This window comes from Periplaneta americana, chromosome 3 (assembly GCF_040183065.1).
Source record: "Periplaneta americana isolate PAMFEO1 chromosome 3, P.americana_PAMFEO1_priV1, whole genome shotgun sequence".
NCBI lineage: Eukaryota > Metazoa > Arthropoda > Insecta > Blattodea > Blattidae > Periplaneta > Periplaneta americana.
In genome coordinates this window covers 107,926,712-107,942,249 of record NC_091119.1, presented here as the reverse complement: position 1 = coordinate 107,942,249, position 15,538 = coordinate 107,926,712, and the positions used below count along the sequence as shown (strand labels likewise).

Here is a 15,538-nt window from a genome sequence, read left to right as displayed (position 1 = left end):
TAAAACTATTTTATTGTAATTTATCCTGCAGAGATCCATTTGTGCTGCCTGCACAGCCCTCACAAAAGCGGGCATCCTGTTTGAGTAGGAAGAAGTTTGCTGCAGGCACATACAGTGACCATATGGCGCTCCTTCGTGCTTTTCAGGTAAATATCCCTTTCTGTTAGGTCCCTAGACTGTGTTCCATTATGCTAGTAGGTTCATAATCCACAGTTAATTCCCAATTTATCACGAAAATCGTCTGTAGCTGCATTTAGATTGGCAACAGGCCATGACTGTTTGGCCAAGCACCTGCATAGAATTGGAATATATCAATCCCCTAACTGCCTATTGTGCAACTCAAACCAAGAAATGGATTCAGAACACCTCAAAATCTGAGCTTCAGTAGCTGACCATGATAATACCTTTGAAAAATATTGGAGCCCAAGAGGTCAAATGACTTTATTGTCAAATGCCTGGCATTAGAAAACAACAACATCATTATGCTAGTAGGTTATTTATTAATTGTTACTAATTTTAGTAATTCTTTAATTTTAGTATTACTAGTAGTAGTTTTTATATTGTTTTCAGCTGATTATATTTGCAAATTAGTCACGTTTATTTAATTATTACACGCATGCATGAATAATAGAATTTTGTAACAACTTATTGTACAATAAGTAAATTGCACAATTTACTTGATTGGGTTTTTCCCGAAGTTTTCCCAACTGTAAGGTGAATGTCAGGTGATCTCATGGCAAGTAATTCTTAGTCTCATCTTGCTATCAACAATTTCACCGACTCTAGATAATCTCGGTATTGATAGAGTAACATCAAATAATCATTAAAAGTAACTGATCAACATGAATTGGTATCAAGTATTGTATCAGTAGATATAAATATCACACAGTGCAGTGATGGTAAGTCAAAAGAAATGTTCCTTTTCCGTAGGGTTACCATATGAAAAAAATGGAAAGCAGGACATTTCATCTGAAAAAGCAGAATTTTCCACAAAAGCAGGACATGATAACGTGACATATGATATGATGCTTATTTTCAATATATTATAAATAAGGTAAATTATTAATCCTAGTGCAGGTATACAATGGAATTTATACAGAACTGTTAATAATCATTACTTAAATCAACTGTTTGACTGTACAGATTATAAATACGTTTATACCGTAAAATGGGATGCATAGGAACGAAGTTTAATTATTTTTTATTTCTTTGTATCAAAGATTAAATATAATAATAAGAATGTTTATGTTTTCATTCATAATGAGTGAACAAATAAACACTCTTATTATTATGTTTACTCTTTACTTACTTACTTACTTACAAATGGCTTTTAAGGAACCCGAAGGTTCATTGCCGCCCTCACATAAGCCCGCCAGCGGTCCCTATCCTGTGCAAGATTAATCCAGTCTCTATCATAATACCCCACCTCCCTCAAATCCATTTTAATATTATCCTCCCATCTACGTCTCGGCCTCCCTAAAGGTCTTTTTCCCTCCGGTCTCCCAACTAACACTCTATATGCATTTCTGGATTCGCCCATACGTACTACATGCCCTGCCCATCTCAAACGTCTGGATTTTATGTTCCTAATTATGTCAGGTGAAGAATACAATGCGTGCAGTTCTGTGTTGTGTAACTTTCTCCATTCTCCTGTAACTTCATCCCGCTTAGCCCCAAATATTTTCCTTAGCACCTTATTCTCAAACACCTGAACCTATGTTCCTCTCTCAGAGTGAGAGTCCAAGTTTCACAACCATACAGAAGAACCGGTAATATAACTGTTTTATAAATTCTAACTTTCAGATTTTTGGACAGCAGACTGGATGATAAGAGCTTCTCAACCGAATAATAACACGCATTTCCCATATGTATTCTGCGTTTAATTTCCTCCCGAGTGTCATTTATATTTGTTACTGTTGCTCCAAGATATTTGAATTTTTCCACCTCTTCGAAGGATAAATCTCCAATTTTTATATTTCCATTTCGTACAATATTCTGGTCACGAGACATAATCATATACTTTGTCTTTTCGGGATTTACTTGCAAACCGATCGCTCTACTTGCTTCAAGTAAAATTTCCGTGTTTTCCCTAATCGTTTGTGTATTTTCTCCTAACATATTCACGTCATCCGCATAGACAAGAAGCTGATGTAACCCGTTCAATTCCAAACCCTGCCTGTTATCCTGAACTTTCCTAATGGCATATTCTAGAGCGAAGTTAAAAAGTAAAGGTGATAGTGCATCTCCCTGCTTTAGCCCGCAGTGAATTGGAAAAGCATCAGATAGAAACTGACCTATACGGACTCTGCTGTATGTTTCACTGAGACACATTTTAATTAATCGAACTAGTTTCTTGGGAATACCAAATTCAATAAGAATATCATATAATACTTCCCTCTTAACCGAATCATAAGCCTTTTTGAAATCTATGAATAACTGATGTACTGTACCCTTATACTCCCATTTTCTCTCCATTATCTGTCGAATACAAAAAATCTGATCAATAGTCGATCTATTACGCCAAAAACCGCACTGATGATCCCCAATAATTTCATCTACGTACGGAGTTAATCTTCTCAAAAGAATATTGGACAAAATTTTGTACGACGTCAACAAAAGTGATATTCCTCGAAAGTTACCACAGTTGGTTTTGTCCCCCTTTTTAAAAATAGGTACAATTATGGACTCCTTCCATTGTTCAGGTACAATTTCCTTTTCCCAAATAGCAAGTACAAGTTTATAAATTTCGCTATATAATGCACTCCCACCCTCTTGTATTAATTCTGCTGGAATTTGATCGATACCTGGAGACTTGTACTTTTTCAGATTTTCTATCGCAATTTCGACTTCTGAAAGCGTGGGTTCGGGTATAAATGGCTCAGCAGTTTGTATTTCAATTTCGTCCCGATCATTTCTATTTGGCCTATGTACATTTAGTAGTTGCGCAGAATAGTTTTTCCATCTGTTTAGGATTGATGGAGAGTCTGCAAGCAAGTCACCATTCTCATCCTTGATCACGTTTACCCTTGGCTGATATCCGTTCTTAAATTCCTTTATACCCTTATATAAATCTCGAATGTTTTTATTCTTACTATTTGTTTCTACCTCATTCAGCTTTTCCTTCAAGTAACCTCTCTTTTTATTCCTAAGTGTACGACTTGCTTCCCGTCTTTCATTGAAATAATTATCTCTCTTCTCCTCAACTGGATCCTGTAAGAATTTCAATTTTGCCTGTTTCCTTCTTTCTACTACCATGCAACAATCTTCATCAAACCACGGTTTCTTTTTCTTAGTTTCATAATAACCTATGCTCTGCTCAGCTGCAATTTTGATACTATCTCTGATATTTTCCCACACGCTATTAACATCTAATTCTTTCTCAACTTCGTCGGAACTTTCTAAAGTGGCAAACCTATTCGAAATTTCGACCTGATAATTTTGCTTAGCTTCCTCGTCCTTTAATTTCAAAATATTGAATTTAGTAATATTAACTTGTTGCTCTACTCGCTTGGCTACTGATAATCTTTCTCTTAATTCTCCAATCACCAAATAATGGTCAGAATTACAGTCTGCACCCCTGAAAGTTCGAATATCTACTATACTAGTATGTCTCCGTTTATCTATCAAGATGTGATCTATTTGGTTGTGTGTCAATCCATCTGGAGAAGTCCAAGTATATTTATGTATATCCTTATGGGGGAATGTTGTACTTTTGACAATTAAATTTTTCGATGTGGCAAAGTTGACTAATCTAACTCCATTGTCACTACTAATTGCGTGTAGGCTCTCTTTTCCAATAGTTGGTCTAAAAATATCCTCCCGTCCTACTTTAGCATTGAAATCTCCCAATAAAATTTTCATGTGATATCTAGGGAACTGATCAAAAGTATGTTCCAATTCCTCATAGAAGCTATTCTTTATATGGTCGTCTTTCTCTTCTGTAGGGGTGTGAGCATTTATAACTATGATGTCGCACCATCTACCCTTAAGTACTAAATATGATAACCTGTCACTGATAAATTCGACCTTTTTTACTGCTGATTTTATTCTTTTATGAACAAAGAATCCTGTTCCTAATTGGTGATTATTGTTTCCTTCCCCATAATACAACAAGTAATCTCCTATTTGTGATGTGCCATTCCCATCTAACCTAACCTCTTGTACTCCTACGAAGTCTATTCTATATCTAGCTAGTTCTTTTGCTACTAATGTTACCCCTCCTGTTCTATAAAGACTAGTTACGTTCCAAGTGCCAAATCTCAAATCCTTATTCCTTTGCTGTGGTCGTGCCAGAGAATCAGTCCTATTCCGAGGCTTATTATAGGGATACGTAACAAGCTGTTTTTTACGGTGATGGGTTGTTAGCCCTTCGCCCAACCCCCAAGCTGGAGGACCACCCCTTATCGGCTGTCCACGACTGCTTATTCAATATATTCGCAGCTACCCTCCATATCTGGAGGCCGTCTCCTCTATCCACAACCTGAGGACGCGCCATGCCGTGGTGATAGGGACCCACAATACATGGATGTTTACTCTTTGACACAAAGAAATAAAGAATAATAAAACTTCGTCCCTGTGTCTCTATTCATCCCATTTTATGGTACCTTGTTTACTTTTCTAATTGCTGGTATTTCTATGATGATCTAATTTGTTTGAGCAAGGAATATTGTTTGTCACCCATTAAGTACTGTACTTGTGGAAATCCACACGAGATAGATGTCTTAAATTAAATTTACAAACATAATTCCGTTAATGAACTCCAGACATATGTGGTGTCTGGAAATTGACGAGGGAAAAGCAGGACAATTTCTGATTTTCTATAATGTCTGATCAATTGTAGGACATGCACCTAAAAAAAAAAAAAAAGCAGGTCTGGGGAAATCCAGACTTCTGATAATCCTACTTTTTCTAGGAAATTTTGCCATAATATCCACAGATAATATAAAAAGGAAATTATTGAACATTTTGACCAAAATTCGAGGAAATGTCATGATTTGGAAATATGTACAAAAATTTGTATTATAACATTGGCAAGACATTACCTTTCACGAAATAAAACAATTAAAATAAGTTTCAAGCTTTTTAACTGTGGATACTATTCAGCACGATGTGCTCCTTGTAGGTCTATAATGTGTACTAAAGTTAACAGCACAAAAAATTGGTACAGTGAAACCTGTTCAAATCAGAACCTGAATACTCTGGAATCCTGTCCATTTTGGAACAATTTATTGGTCCTGGCGAAATTCGTACGTATTATGTGTAATTTGTCCTGATTAAAATGGAAACTGTCCAATGTGGAAACGGAAACTGTCTGATACTGTTCAAAACTGAAATAATACTTTGGACGCACTGTTTTAATGTAAACTATATTTTGATACAATGTGTAATTTCAAGGATTTTACGAAATATTAGGTCACTAAGATAAAAACAAGTTTTCTTTGGTAAATTTTAGAGGGTGCGAGGGTGTGTTGTCCTGTGATCATAAATTTTATTCCCTGTTGACTACAAGGACGAGTCCCTTCAAAGATTCTCAGTGCTTCACACTGGTATACTGTCATGTACTGTTGTTGGGCAGAATGCAAAATGTAGTGATTTCGTGATATAAAAAAAAGTTGCGTTAAAATGTGGCACTATTATTAAGTGATGAAGTAAAAATTGCCGACTTAAAGGAAAATAAGAAACTAAGTGTTGTTGAAGTTCCTTTGTGGAAAATTCAGGTGTAACACTTTGAAAAATAAATGCGGTTTCATGAGTGAGTGACTTGCGTTCAATAATGGGGACATAAAAAGAAACAGAAAACAGCTGGTTATGTGGAAATAAATGAACTGATGTGGGAGTGAGTTCTTCATCCCTTTCAAAGACCATGCCAATTTCTGGACCTATTCTGCAAAGCAAACCCTTGAACTGTCAAAAAAAAAATTAGATAAGCCAGAATTCAAGGCTTCTAATGGAAAAAAAAATTGGGACCATGTGACTTCCATCTTGAACAGTTTTTACTGTATAACCATCAACTATCAATATTCCATATTGCAATGAGAATAAAGAAATAATCGATCCATAACTATAAATTGAAAATGATAAGTTTAATTTCAGTATCTGACTTATCAGTCAGTATCATAATAATAATAAAATAATCCGTGGCGCTACAGCCCGTGAAAGGCCTAGACCAACCAGCCGACTACTGGCCTCACGCCCACATGCCGAAGCAGAGGTGGACGATCATCCAACCGGAATGAAGGTATCGTGTGGTTAGCACGATGATCCCCCCCCCCCCAGCCGTTATAGCTAGTATTCGCAACCAGATTTCGCTACCTATCGTAGCTCCCCAAGTGCATCACGATGCTGGATGGACACCAATCCCATACACTGGCCGAAATTTCATGAGAAAATTTCTTCCCCCATGAGGACTCGAACCAGCGCGCATTCCGTTAATGCGAGTCAGTATCATCTATACTAATAATAAAACTATAAGATAAATTTTTCTGATAATTTTCGTTTTTGCAAAATAGCCATCCTGTGTTTACCCTTCTTGTACTACAAGGTACTTCATCAGTGTAGGGAGTTGAGGGAAATACAGACATGAAACAGAAGTTCTAGTGAAGGAAAAGATCACTTTTTTCAAAATCACTTACCACCACTGCCATAGTATCACATAGATTTCAAAGAGCTTCATTGCATATGAAAGTAATAAATTTATACTGATGAGTGAGTGTTTGCTCTAGACATGGCAGCATGCCCGAGGCAATGGTTGGGAACGTGTGTTCTGTGAGAAGCACTTCATATCAGCAGCCACAATGGAGATGGTGGTGGGTATGCGCACACAGCTGCTGGGACAGTTGCGGGCATCGGGCTTTGTGCGGGCTCGTGGTGGTGGCGACATCCGTGACCTCAACACCAATTCCGAGAACTGGGCAGTAGTGAAGGCTGCTCTTTGTGCTGGAATGTATCCCAATCTGATCCGAGTCGACCGGGAGCACATGCAGCTGAGGACACAGTGAGTGTGCTTGTTATGTCATTGCATAATACTTAAAGAAGGCATTGACACCAACTTGTTCTAGGAGGACTGTTTGCCATACAAATCTCGTGATCTCTGTTTTCTGGAAAACGTGGTATAGTGCATTAGCTTTTCATTTGCTTTGTGCTGATCGTAAGGATGTCATTGAATTATGGAGAAATAGTAAAGTGATAGCAAGAGAAACGAGTATCCTAATAAATCATGCTCGAACATAGTCAGTGTTCTTCACAAGCTTCATTTCGACTCCTCAGAATTTTTGCTTGGGGTCTTTAGTGTAGAGAGTAGTCACACTAGCCATTTGATTGTTACTGCATCAGCTTGTTAGTATAAGCAAAAAACACGCAATTTTATTTTCTTCATTATGGCAAGTGTTCTATGTGGCTTTCAATAATTTCATCACATGCCTTTCTGCTGGCTGTTCTGGGCTGTGTTCTCATTTGAATTATGGATTTGTTGGTTGTAAAATATATGTTTATAACTGACTAAGGATTATGCTGCATTGTATACACTGATTCTTCCTTACTTAAGATAAATGAGATTGAAAAAGTGGCTTCTGAACAATTCTGCTGGAAGTCAGAATCTGCATTCCCAATCTCTCTGACAATAATTAAGATAGTGTTCTCTAAACAAATTTTCATAAAATTTACCAGTTGATGAGTGAACAATACCAAATTGTTTGTAAGGAAAGGTTGAATATCAGCATCCTCTACAAATAGCTTCTAAAATGTGCAACTCATGGTAAGAATTTGATTCGTAAGAAAGCACATGCACAGATTAGATTATTTGAAAATTCTGACTTTCACAGATGACATTAGAAATAAAAAGAACAGAACACATTTCGCATCACCATCCTGATTTTACATACTTAATAGGATATATGAGGGGCATTCAATAATTAATCTGCAATCTGTCACAAGCACACGTTGGAATTCTCACCCGAAATGTCCTTCTCCTTGATGACAATGCTAGACCGCATACTGCAAAGCAAACCCAATACCATATTGCACGCTTTCGCTGGGAGTGCCTTGAACATCCACCTTACAGCCCTGATTTGGTGCCTAGTGACTTCCATCTATTCCCAAAACTGACGAAGGAGTTGAAAGGTTGCCATTTCCAAAATGATGGGCAATCAAAACAACAGTGCGAATTTTTTATACAGAGTCATATGCTTTTTGAAGATGGCATTCAAAATTTGATATACAGATGAAACAAATGCCTCAACATCAAAGGTGCTTACATAGAAAAGTAGACCATGGATGAAGTTAAATAATGTGTAAAGAAGGTGAGTGTAAATTAATAACAATAAATTTCACAGCTACGGGAAAATTACTTACTGAACGCCGCTCGCATATTATGGAATTACTAGTTTCAGTAGTTCAGGTACTCCAAACTCGAATGTCTCAACTTCAACGTCTTGAGTAGCTTCCATGATGTTCAAACAAATGAGGAGTTGTTGAAGAGGAAGCACAATGAGTCTTATGAGTGCTTTAATTGCACGTAGATTTGTTTCAATCTTCATCTTTGTATCTGTTCATTCACGATCTTCCTTACATGCTTTTAGTAACACACTGTTACAGGAAGGAGTTCCGTGTCATGTTCCATCCCTCGTCCACATTGCGTGAGTGCCCTAAATCTCCTCGCACATCTGTTGCTGCATCACATTCTGCCACAGTTGAGGCTCTCCCATCAGATTGGCTCGTGTATGAGGAGATGAGCCGCTCAGGGCGGTTATGCCACGTGCGATGCTGCACACTGGTCACACCCATTACAGTTGCTCTGTTTGCTGGACCAGCACGGATGCCATTGGATGCTGTATCAGAAGCAGAGAGTAAGTTGTAAAAATATAATATAACGTTCCTGTACAGTAACTTTTCTCTGTAAGAAAATAAAAACTCGAGCTCAAGAGATGCTTACCTCTGTTCAGTATGAACTCATATATTTCTGAAGTGCTTTTTCTGGACTTTCCTTCCAGAACTTAATTTCCTTTTGTTCTATCCAGACCATCTTTGCTGCTTCACCATGTCATTAGTAGACATCGGATTTTTAGGCACTAAAAATTGCAGTTTTAGGCGCCTAAAATAAGCTCAAAATTTGTAAAATTAGGCTCTATTTTAATGAAAATAGGCATTTTAGGTACATCAAGGTATCATACTTATTTCTTTCACTGAAATTTTTAGTTATACACTAAAAAAGTATGTTTAAACAATAAAAAAGAATACTATGTTATATTTATAAACAGAGCTGCACAAATTTAATATATTGAAACTAATGAAATAATGATTATTGATATCAAGATTACTCATTTTAAGTTATTGAAATTCAGTTCCATGCTCAGACTTTATTATAATTATCTGCACTGTACACCACCAGAATTTTTTCTAAATTCTCCACAGTTAACCTTTGCCTTTTGTCACTGAGAATCATTTTGAAAGCAGAAAAACTTCTTTCAACCGAAACTGATGTGAGAGGCGCAAATTTTAAACTAGGTACAATAGAAACATCAATACTTACTGGAACATTTACACTTTCCCCCGATATCACTCTTGATACTTTTTCCAACAGTGAAAATCCTACATTCTTATTTAATACGTTGTCCCACTTATTTTTAACTTTTTTCCCAGTTTCGCCCAAAGCAGAATGTATGTTCACTTGAGCTTCCTTTACTATTGCTATTTGGCTACAAAGAGATTGTTTTTCACGTTCTAATTGTTCAATGCTTGCAGGTATGAAAGAAAAGTTTGATGTTATGTAGGCAATATCGTTTTTCACTCGTGAGTCATTCAGACAATCTTTCAGTGCTTTCACACACGCTGCACTATCAGTTTCAGGTAATTTATCAATAACTGTGACCACTTCTTTAAAATACTTAGAATAATACACCACTGACTGAATCCAGGTTCCCCATCGTGTAACAACCGGCTGAGGTGGGAGTGGGATATCTGGAAAGTTCTCTCTGAATATTGAAATCCTGGATGGGGCTTTACAAAAACATTTTTTTGTGTTAGAAATAAACGAATTGACAAGAGGAAATTCATTCCGGATTGTTTCAGAAACCCTGTGAAGGCCATGTGCTAGACAGGTTACATGCGTGAGGTTAGGATAAAATGTTTTAAGAAGTGGAGCTGCAGCAACCATGTATGAGGCAGCATCAGTACAAAACAACAGAACTTTAGAATCGTCTATATTACCTGAGTATAAAGACTTTAGGCCTTTATTTACAAAATAAGCAATGGCTTGGCTATTCACTTTCGAAAGTTCCTTAACACATACGAGGTGTGGAATCGAAGGTCCATCAGGACTAAGTTTTCCTACTACCATATTTGCTATATACTTATTCATAGGATCTGAGGTTTCATCCACAGAGACCCATATGTAAGAATCACCTATACCCTCCCGAATGGAAGCTAAAGTTTCATTGTATATTCTGTCTAAGTAATTTTTTCTTAGGGTCGACTCAGATGGGATATTTTGTTTGCAGTATTTTTGTAAAAACTGTCTTAAAACCGGATTTTCAATTGCATTCCAGGGAATGTTAGCAGCAACAAACGCTCTGGTTAAATCAGCATAGAAATTGCTGCTGAGATTGGGTGAAGTAGGCTGTGTTAGTAAAGTTTGTTGCAGGTGATTTTTCTGCTGAGCTTTAGCCTTATGAGCCGCTCCTTGCACATGCTGCTTTAGGTGGCACTTCTTTTCTTGCGAAATCTAAAAATGTAAAGTAAACTGAATTAAAATAAAATCCTAAATGTTGTATTGCAGTATTTCTATCACAAAGTTAGTGGGTTCGAACAATCAAAATTTTAATGACCTGCAAATACTTTAACTATCGGAATTTAAAAGGTTAAAGTGTAGTGGTCTTAAAAAGAATTATACCTCAGGATAGCTCAGTCAATGTAAAAATATTATAGGCCTACTCATTAAAATTAATGGAATTTATATATTTCAACTATTGTTACATACCTGTTTGCTACAAATCTTGCAGAATATTATTTTTCCATCATAAGTGAATTCTGAATATTCTGTTAGCCATTGCCGGATCAATGTAGATTTTGCACTTATATTTTTCGGCATTATCGCGTTAAACTTCACAGGAAAACGTCCTACACTCAAAACTTCTCAACACAAATAAGGTGAGGGAAAGAGCAACTGTTAACGAGCATTCAAATGAACCGTTGTTATTGAGATTCAATTGGACAAAAATACAAAGTTCCACTTATTGTTGCATTTCCTGGTAGTGTTAACACTAGGAGGGCCATTCTTTTAAATATTTTGTAACGGTTTACCCTACTAATTCGCAGTTTTACGACTTTTCATAAATATTTCAAAAACACTCTTTCTCCAAAAATTGTGATTTTATGACACTCTGAAGGGCAGTACAGCTAATCGGTTTCAGACCGAAAACAGTCATTTTTATAGTATAGTATATCTCTGAATCGGTAGCAGCACATGTTGTGATTGTTGCCTGCTTCAAAACTAAGGTTGGTTCTTTGTCGGCATTTATGCCTCCAAACATGTTAAATTCGGTGAAATCTATTGCGAGTGTCGTGAGATTCAAAACATTTTGTTTCCTTTATCAATGGTTTCATGGCCGGTGTGAAGCAAACTTTCCACTTTTTAAATGCCTTAAATTTTGCAGTGAATGCATGTATAAATTATAAAAAGTAAGAGTAAAATGCGAAACTTTACAGTGAGTTAGGCATTTTTAGGCGAATATTAACAAATTAGGCTCTAATAACCGTTTTAGGGCATTTTAGGGCACTATAAAACTCTTTGAATACCTTTCAATTTCCATGAAACCCAAATATTAATAATTATTTTTACTTTTCTCCTAAAGAAACAAAATAGGCATTTGCCCTAGAATCCGATGTCTGGTCATTAGACTCTAAATAACCTCTATGTTTTAAAATGCAGTTACTCATTTATACATGTGAATGTGTGTTGCAGTGTTCAGAGCAGATGGTGCAGTGGAAACAGAGAGTGACAGTGAAGTAGAAGAGCGACCTGATGGCCAGAACACCACACTCAAACTGGATGAGTGGGTGGTGTTCCGGGTAGATGCTGAAGCTGCACACTTGGCCTTGCAGCTGCGACAGAAATGGCACTCACTATTTTTGCGTCGCATGAGGGCTCCTGCCAAGCCCTGGTCTCAGGTAGGTTTTTTAACTTTGGAAAATAAAATCGTATAAATGAATCACATTTTCAACATAATTTGTCACCTATTTGTGTGCAATCTTTTTCCTTAAACATTTGAACCACTTTTTCTTGTATTTAATAATTAACCCTTCAGTACTCTTGTGGGGGACACCAGTCAACCAGCGTGCTTCTTTTCATTGTTGTATATCTTAGAAAGGGTTTACAACGGAATTTTTTTACTCATTTCTGATCCAATAAAAACACTACAAGTGGGATTTGGAAACGTTACAAGAGGGTAAAATTACTCAGGATTATATGTGAAATGTCCAGGGATCATATAAAAAGAGCATAATGAATGGGATAGCTTTGTAAGTGGGAACATATTAACGAGATTTTACTGTATTTTCTAAGAGCTGCGTAATTTCGTAAAGAGTCTACGGTTTTATATATACTGTATATTGTGAAACTGTTGTTGAGTATGAGTAGAATTATTATGTCATGGTTGTGGTTATGGTTCGTTTCAAGTAACCATGATGTTGAAACAAATAAATAACAATTCGAAATTTTCTCGGGCTTCCAGCCAGGTCATAAGTTGGTGATCCACCGACGTTTCGAGGATGTTCATCTTCCTCATCTTCAGGGTTAAATAATATCTGAGGGTACCCAGCTCCTTAATTTATAGTGCCAGAGGGAGGAGTCAGCTGAGGAGCTGTGTGCCGATTGGCTGTTATTAGTGCGGACCGTGGTGAGAACGCGGCCGACGTGTCGTCTTGCTTTGTGCTTTTCGGCTGAATGACCTTGAGTCTCACGGTGGGCTCGGCGGACGAGTTCTCATGTGTCCTCCGCTGATGACGGCCCGTCGTCCGGGCTGTGAGAAATTTAATAGCTGGTGTCCATGCCGCGTTTCCTGGCTACATGATAATTCGAAATTTTCTCGGGCTTCCAGCCAGGTCATAAGTTGGTGATCCACCGACGTTTCGAGGATGTTCATCTTCCTCATCTTCAGGGCATGGGCACCAGCTATTAAATTTCTCACCGCTCGGACGACGGGCTGTCATCAGCGGAGGACACATGAGAACTCGTCTGCCGAGCCCACCGTGAGACCCATGGTCATTCAGCCGAAAAGCACAAAGTAAGACAACACGGCCGCGGTCCGCACTAATAACAGCCAATCGGCGCACAGCTCCTCGGCTGACTCCTCCCTCTGGCACTATAAATTAAGGAGCTGGGTACCCTCAGAGATCATTTAACCCTGAAGATGAGGAAGATGAACATCCTCGAAACATCGGTGGATCACCAACTTATGACCTGGCTGGAAGCCCGAGAAAATTTCGAATTATCACATCGCCAGGAAAGCTTCAGTAGTTATTTCAAATAAATAACACTTCTTACATTCAAAATTGGGCATAACTTTTTACGTACTTTATACATTACATACATACTTACATATACAAGGAGTTCCTGTGTAGACCAGTCCCACTCCAGTCTCTACCTAACAAAATGTGCTGACGGGCAGTGAGTGGTCATATGTTGGTGTATGAACAAGAATGCAGACCCGTCCCACTCCATCCTCCACTGTTCAGCTTCCTTGGGCTGGTGTTCCACACTATAGTCCGGGTCAGCTTACTTAATACCCTAAGGGTGAAACCTAATCATTTTTCCCCTATTACTACATATGCTAGTGGATTATAGTGATTTTCTAGCTCTCAGGTTGAATTTTCTTTTATCAACTTCATTTCGAATTTCGGGTACTGACAAATATTACAACTGGCAGTCATTTTCTAACTGTTAAGTTGCAGCAATCACTTCACTTTGCAATAAAGTAAACTTATGAAAATGTAAGTACCTAGGCTTGTGCATTAATAATTAATTAGTAATATCGGTATTAGTATTATTATCAATACACATTTCTGTTGTGTTGTGATTCCAATTCAACTCTATATTCAGATAAGTGTAATTAAATAAGAAATGACTTATAGACCTACTTCGTATGAAATGTGCACATACAGTAAATATATTTGACATTTTAATGAAATTCCTTCGTGTTCAGATTTTTATTAAAATGTCCAAGAGAGGAAATAGTATGGTAGCGAATTCTTCAAGAAAGAAAGTGCTTATAAGTATTTTAAGTAAGCTATACATTCGGAATTCGTACCAATCATTCCACGTGATCAAACTACATTTTTAGGTTAGGTCTCCTGATTTGTAAACTGTTTAGTTAAAGCAATGAATTTCTTGTTGCCAAACAAAATAAATTGTAATATTAAATCATACTAATCCTAATTATAGTGGCCACGTTCAATTAGTAGGCTAGTGGTGTCAAAGAGGACGGAAGCTTTGTAGTTTCAATAATCTTAATTATGTCGCGCTGTCCATTGTCGTCAAGTCTTTTGAAGGCCGCTCCAATACTCCACGCGGAGTGTATGGACGGAAGCTTTGTAGTTTTAATAACTTTAATCATGTTGCGCTGTCCATTGTCGTAAAAGTCTTTTGAAGGCCGCTCCAATACTCCATGTTATATTAATATATAGCAGCAACAAACAAGACGTGGCAACGTCGCATTTTCATTTTATTATCGGTGCATGCAATAAAGACCTACAAATCTTAAAAGGAATGCCGCTGCCTAATAATTAAACGAGGCTACTATACCAACGTAATATGCGAAAAGTCCAGGAGGAAAATATACTATTTTATAATTTATTGAACCATTTAGAAAACACCTCGCAACATAAAGATGAGATATGGTAAATAAATAAGACATTGTTATTGTTAATTACTATATTATTATTATTATTTCAGTATGTAGCATTGTGATTTTTCCCTCTGTGGTGATAACTGGTATTAGTTGGCAACACTGAAGAGATGGCCAAAACGGAACTTTTAGGAACTCCACTTACGTGATCCTTACTATACCATGATATAAGCTGGCAGAACATGACAACCTGGGACTGGTCTGCATAGGAACTCTGTGTGTGTAATGTGTGTGTATGCATGTACGTGGCTATGTTTCCATTGACACTACTTAAAACATCTTTAGATTTTTGTGAATAAAATCCACCTGACAGAAAATCTTAAAACTTCGTGAGCATAGTAATTGTATTGTATGAAGAAAATCTTTGAATAGTTCCATTGCTGATTGTGTTTTGTATGTGCATTAATGAAAAACTATGTCACAACTTGTAGATACTATAAAGACTGTCGGAATAAGATGCATATACATTTTTACCAAATAAAGTGAACAGACATTAACTCATTCTTGTGTTGGTTGCCTTAAAATCACAAATGCTCAAAATAACCACCACCGTCACCACTGCCATCAATGCATTGTTGACAATGATATGGAACAGAGCAACATGTGAGCTGAATTGTTCGTGGTGGAAATGCAGTGCAGGC

At 37.2% G+C, this 15,538-nt stretch overlaps 1 protein-coding gene across 3 annotated transcripts in view; it reads left to right on the top strand.

Moving 5' to 3' along the window:
* The window catches only part of LOC138696360 (3'-5' RNA helicase YTHDC2-like), a 76,314-nt gene that overhangs the window by 45,724 nt on the left and 15,052 nt on the right, over positions 1-15,538 (top strand). For all 3 annotated transcript variants that reach the window (XM_069821216.1, XM_069821215.1, XM_069821214.1), the window contains 4 exons: positions 32-146; positions 6,723-6,994; positions 8,593-8,843; positions 11,957-12,162. In XM_069821216.1, coding sequence (XP_069677317.1) covers positions 32-146; positions 6,723-6,994; positions 8,593-8,843; positions 11,957-12,162 — 844 coding nt within the window. The remainder of the gene's footprint in view (positions 1-31; positions 147-6,722; positions 6,995-8,592; positions 8,844-11,956; positions 12,163-15,538) is intronic.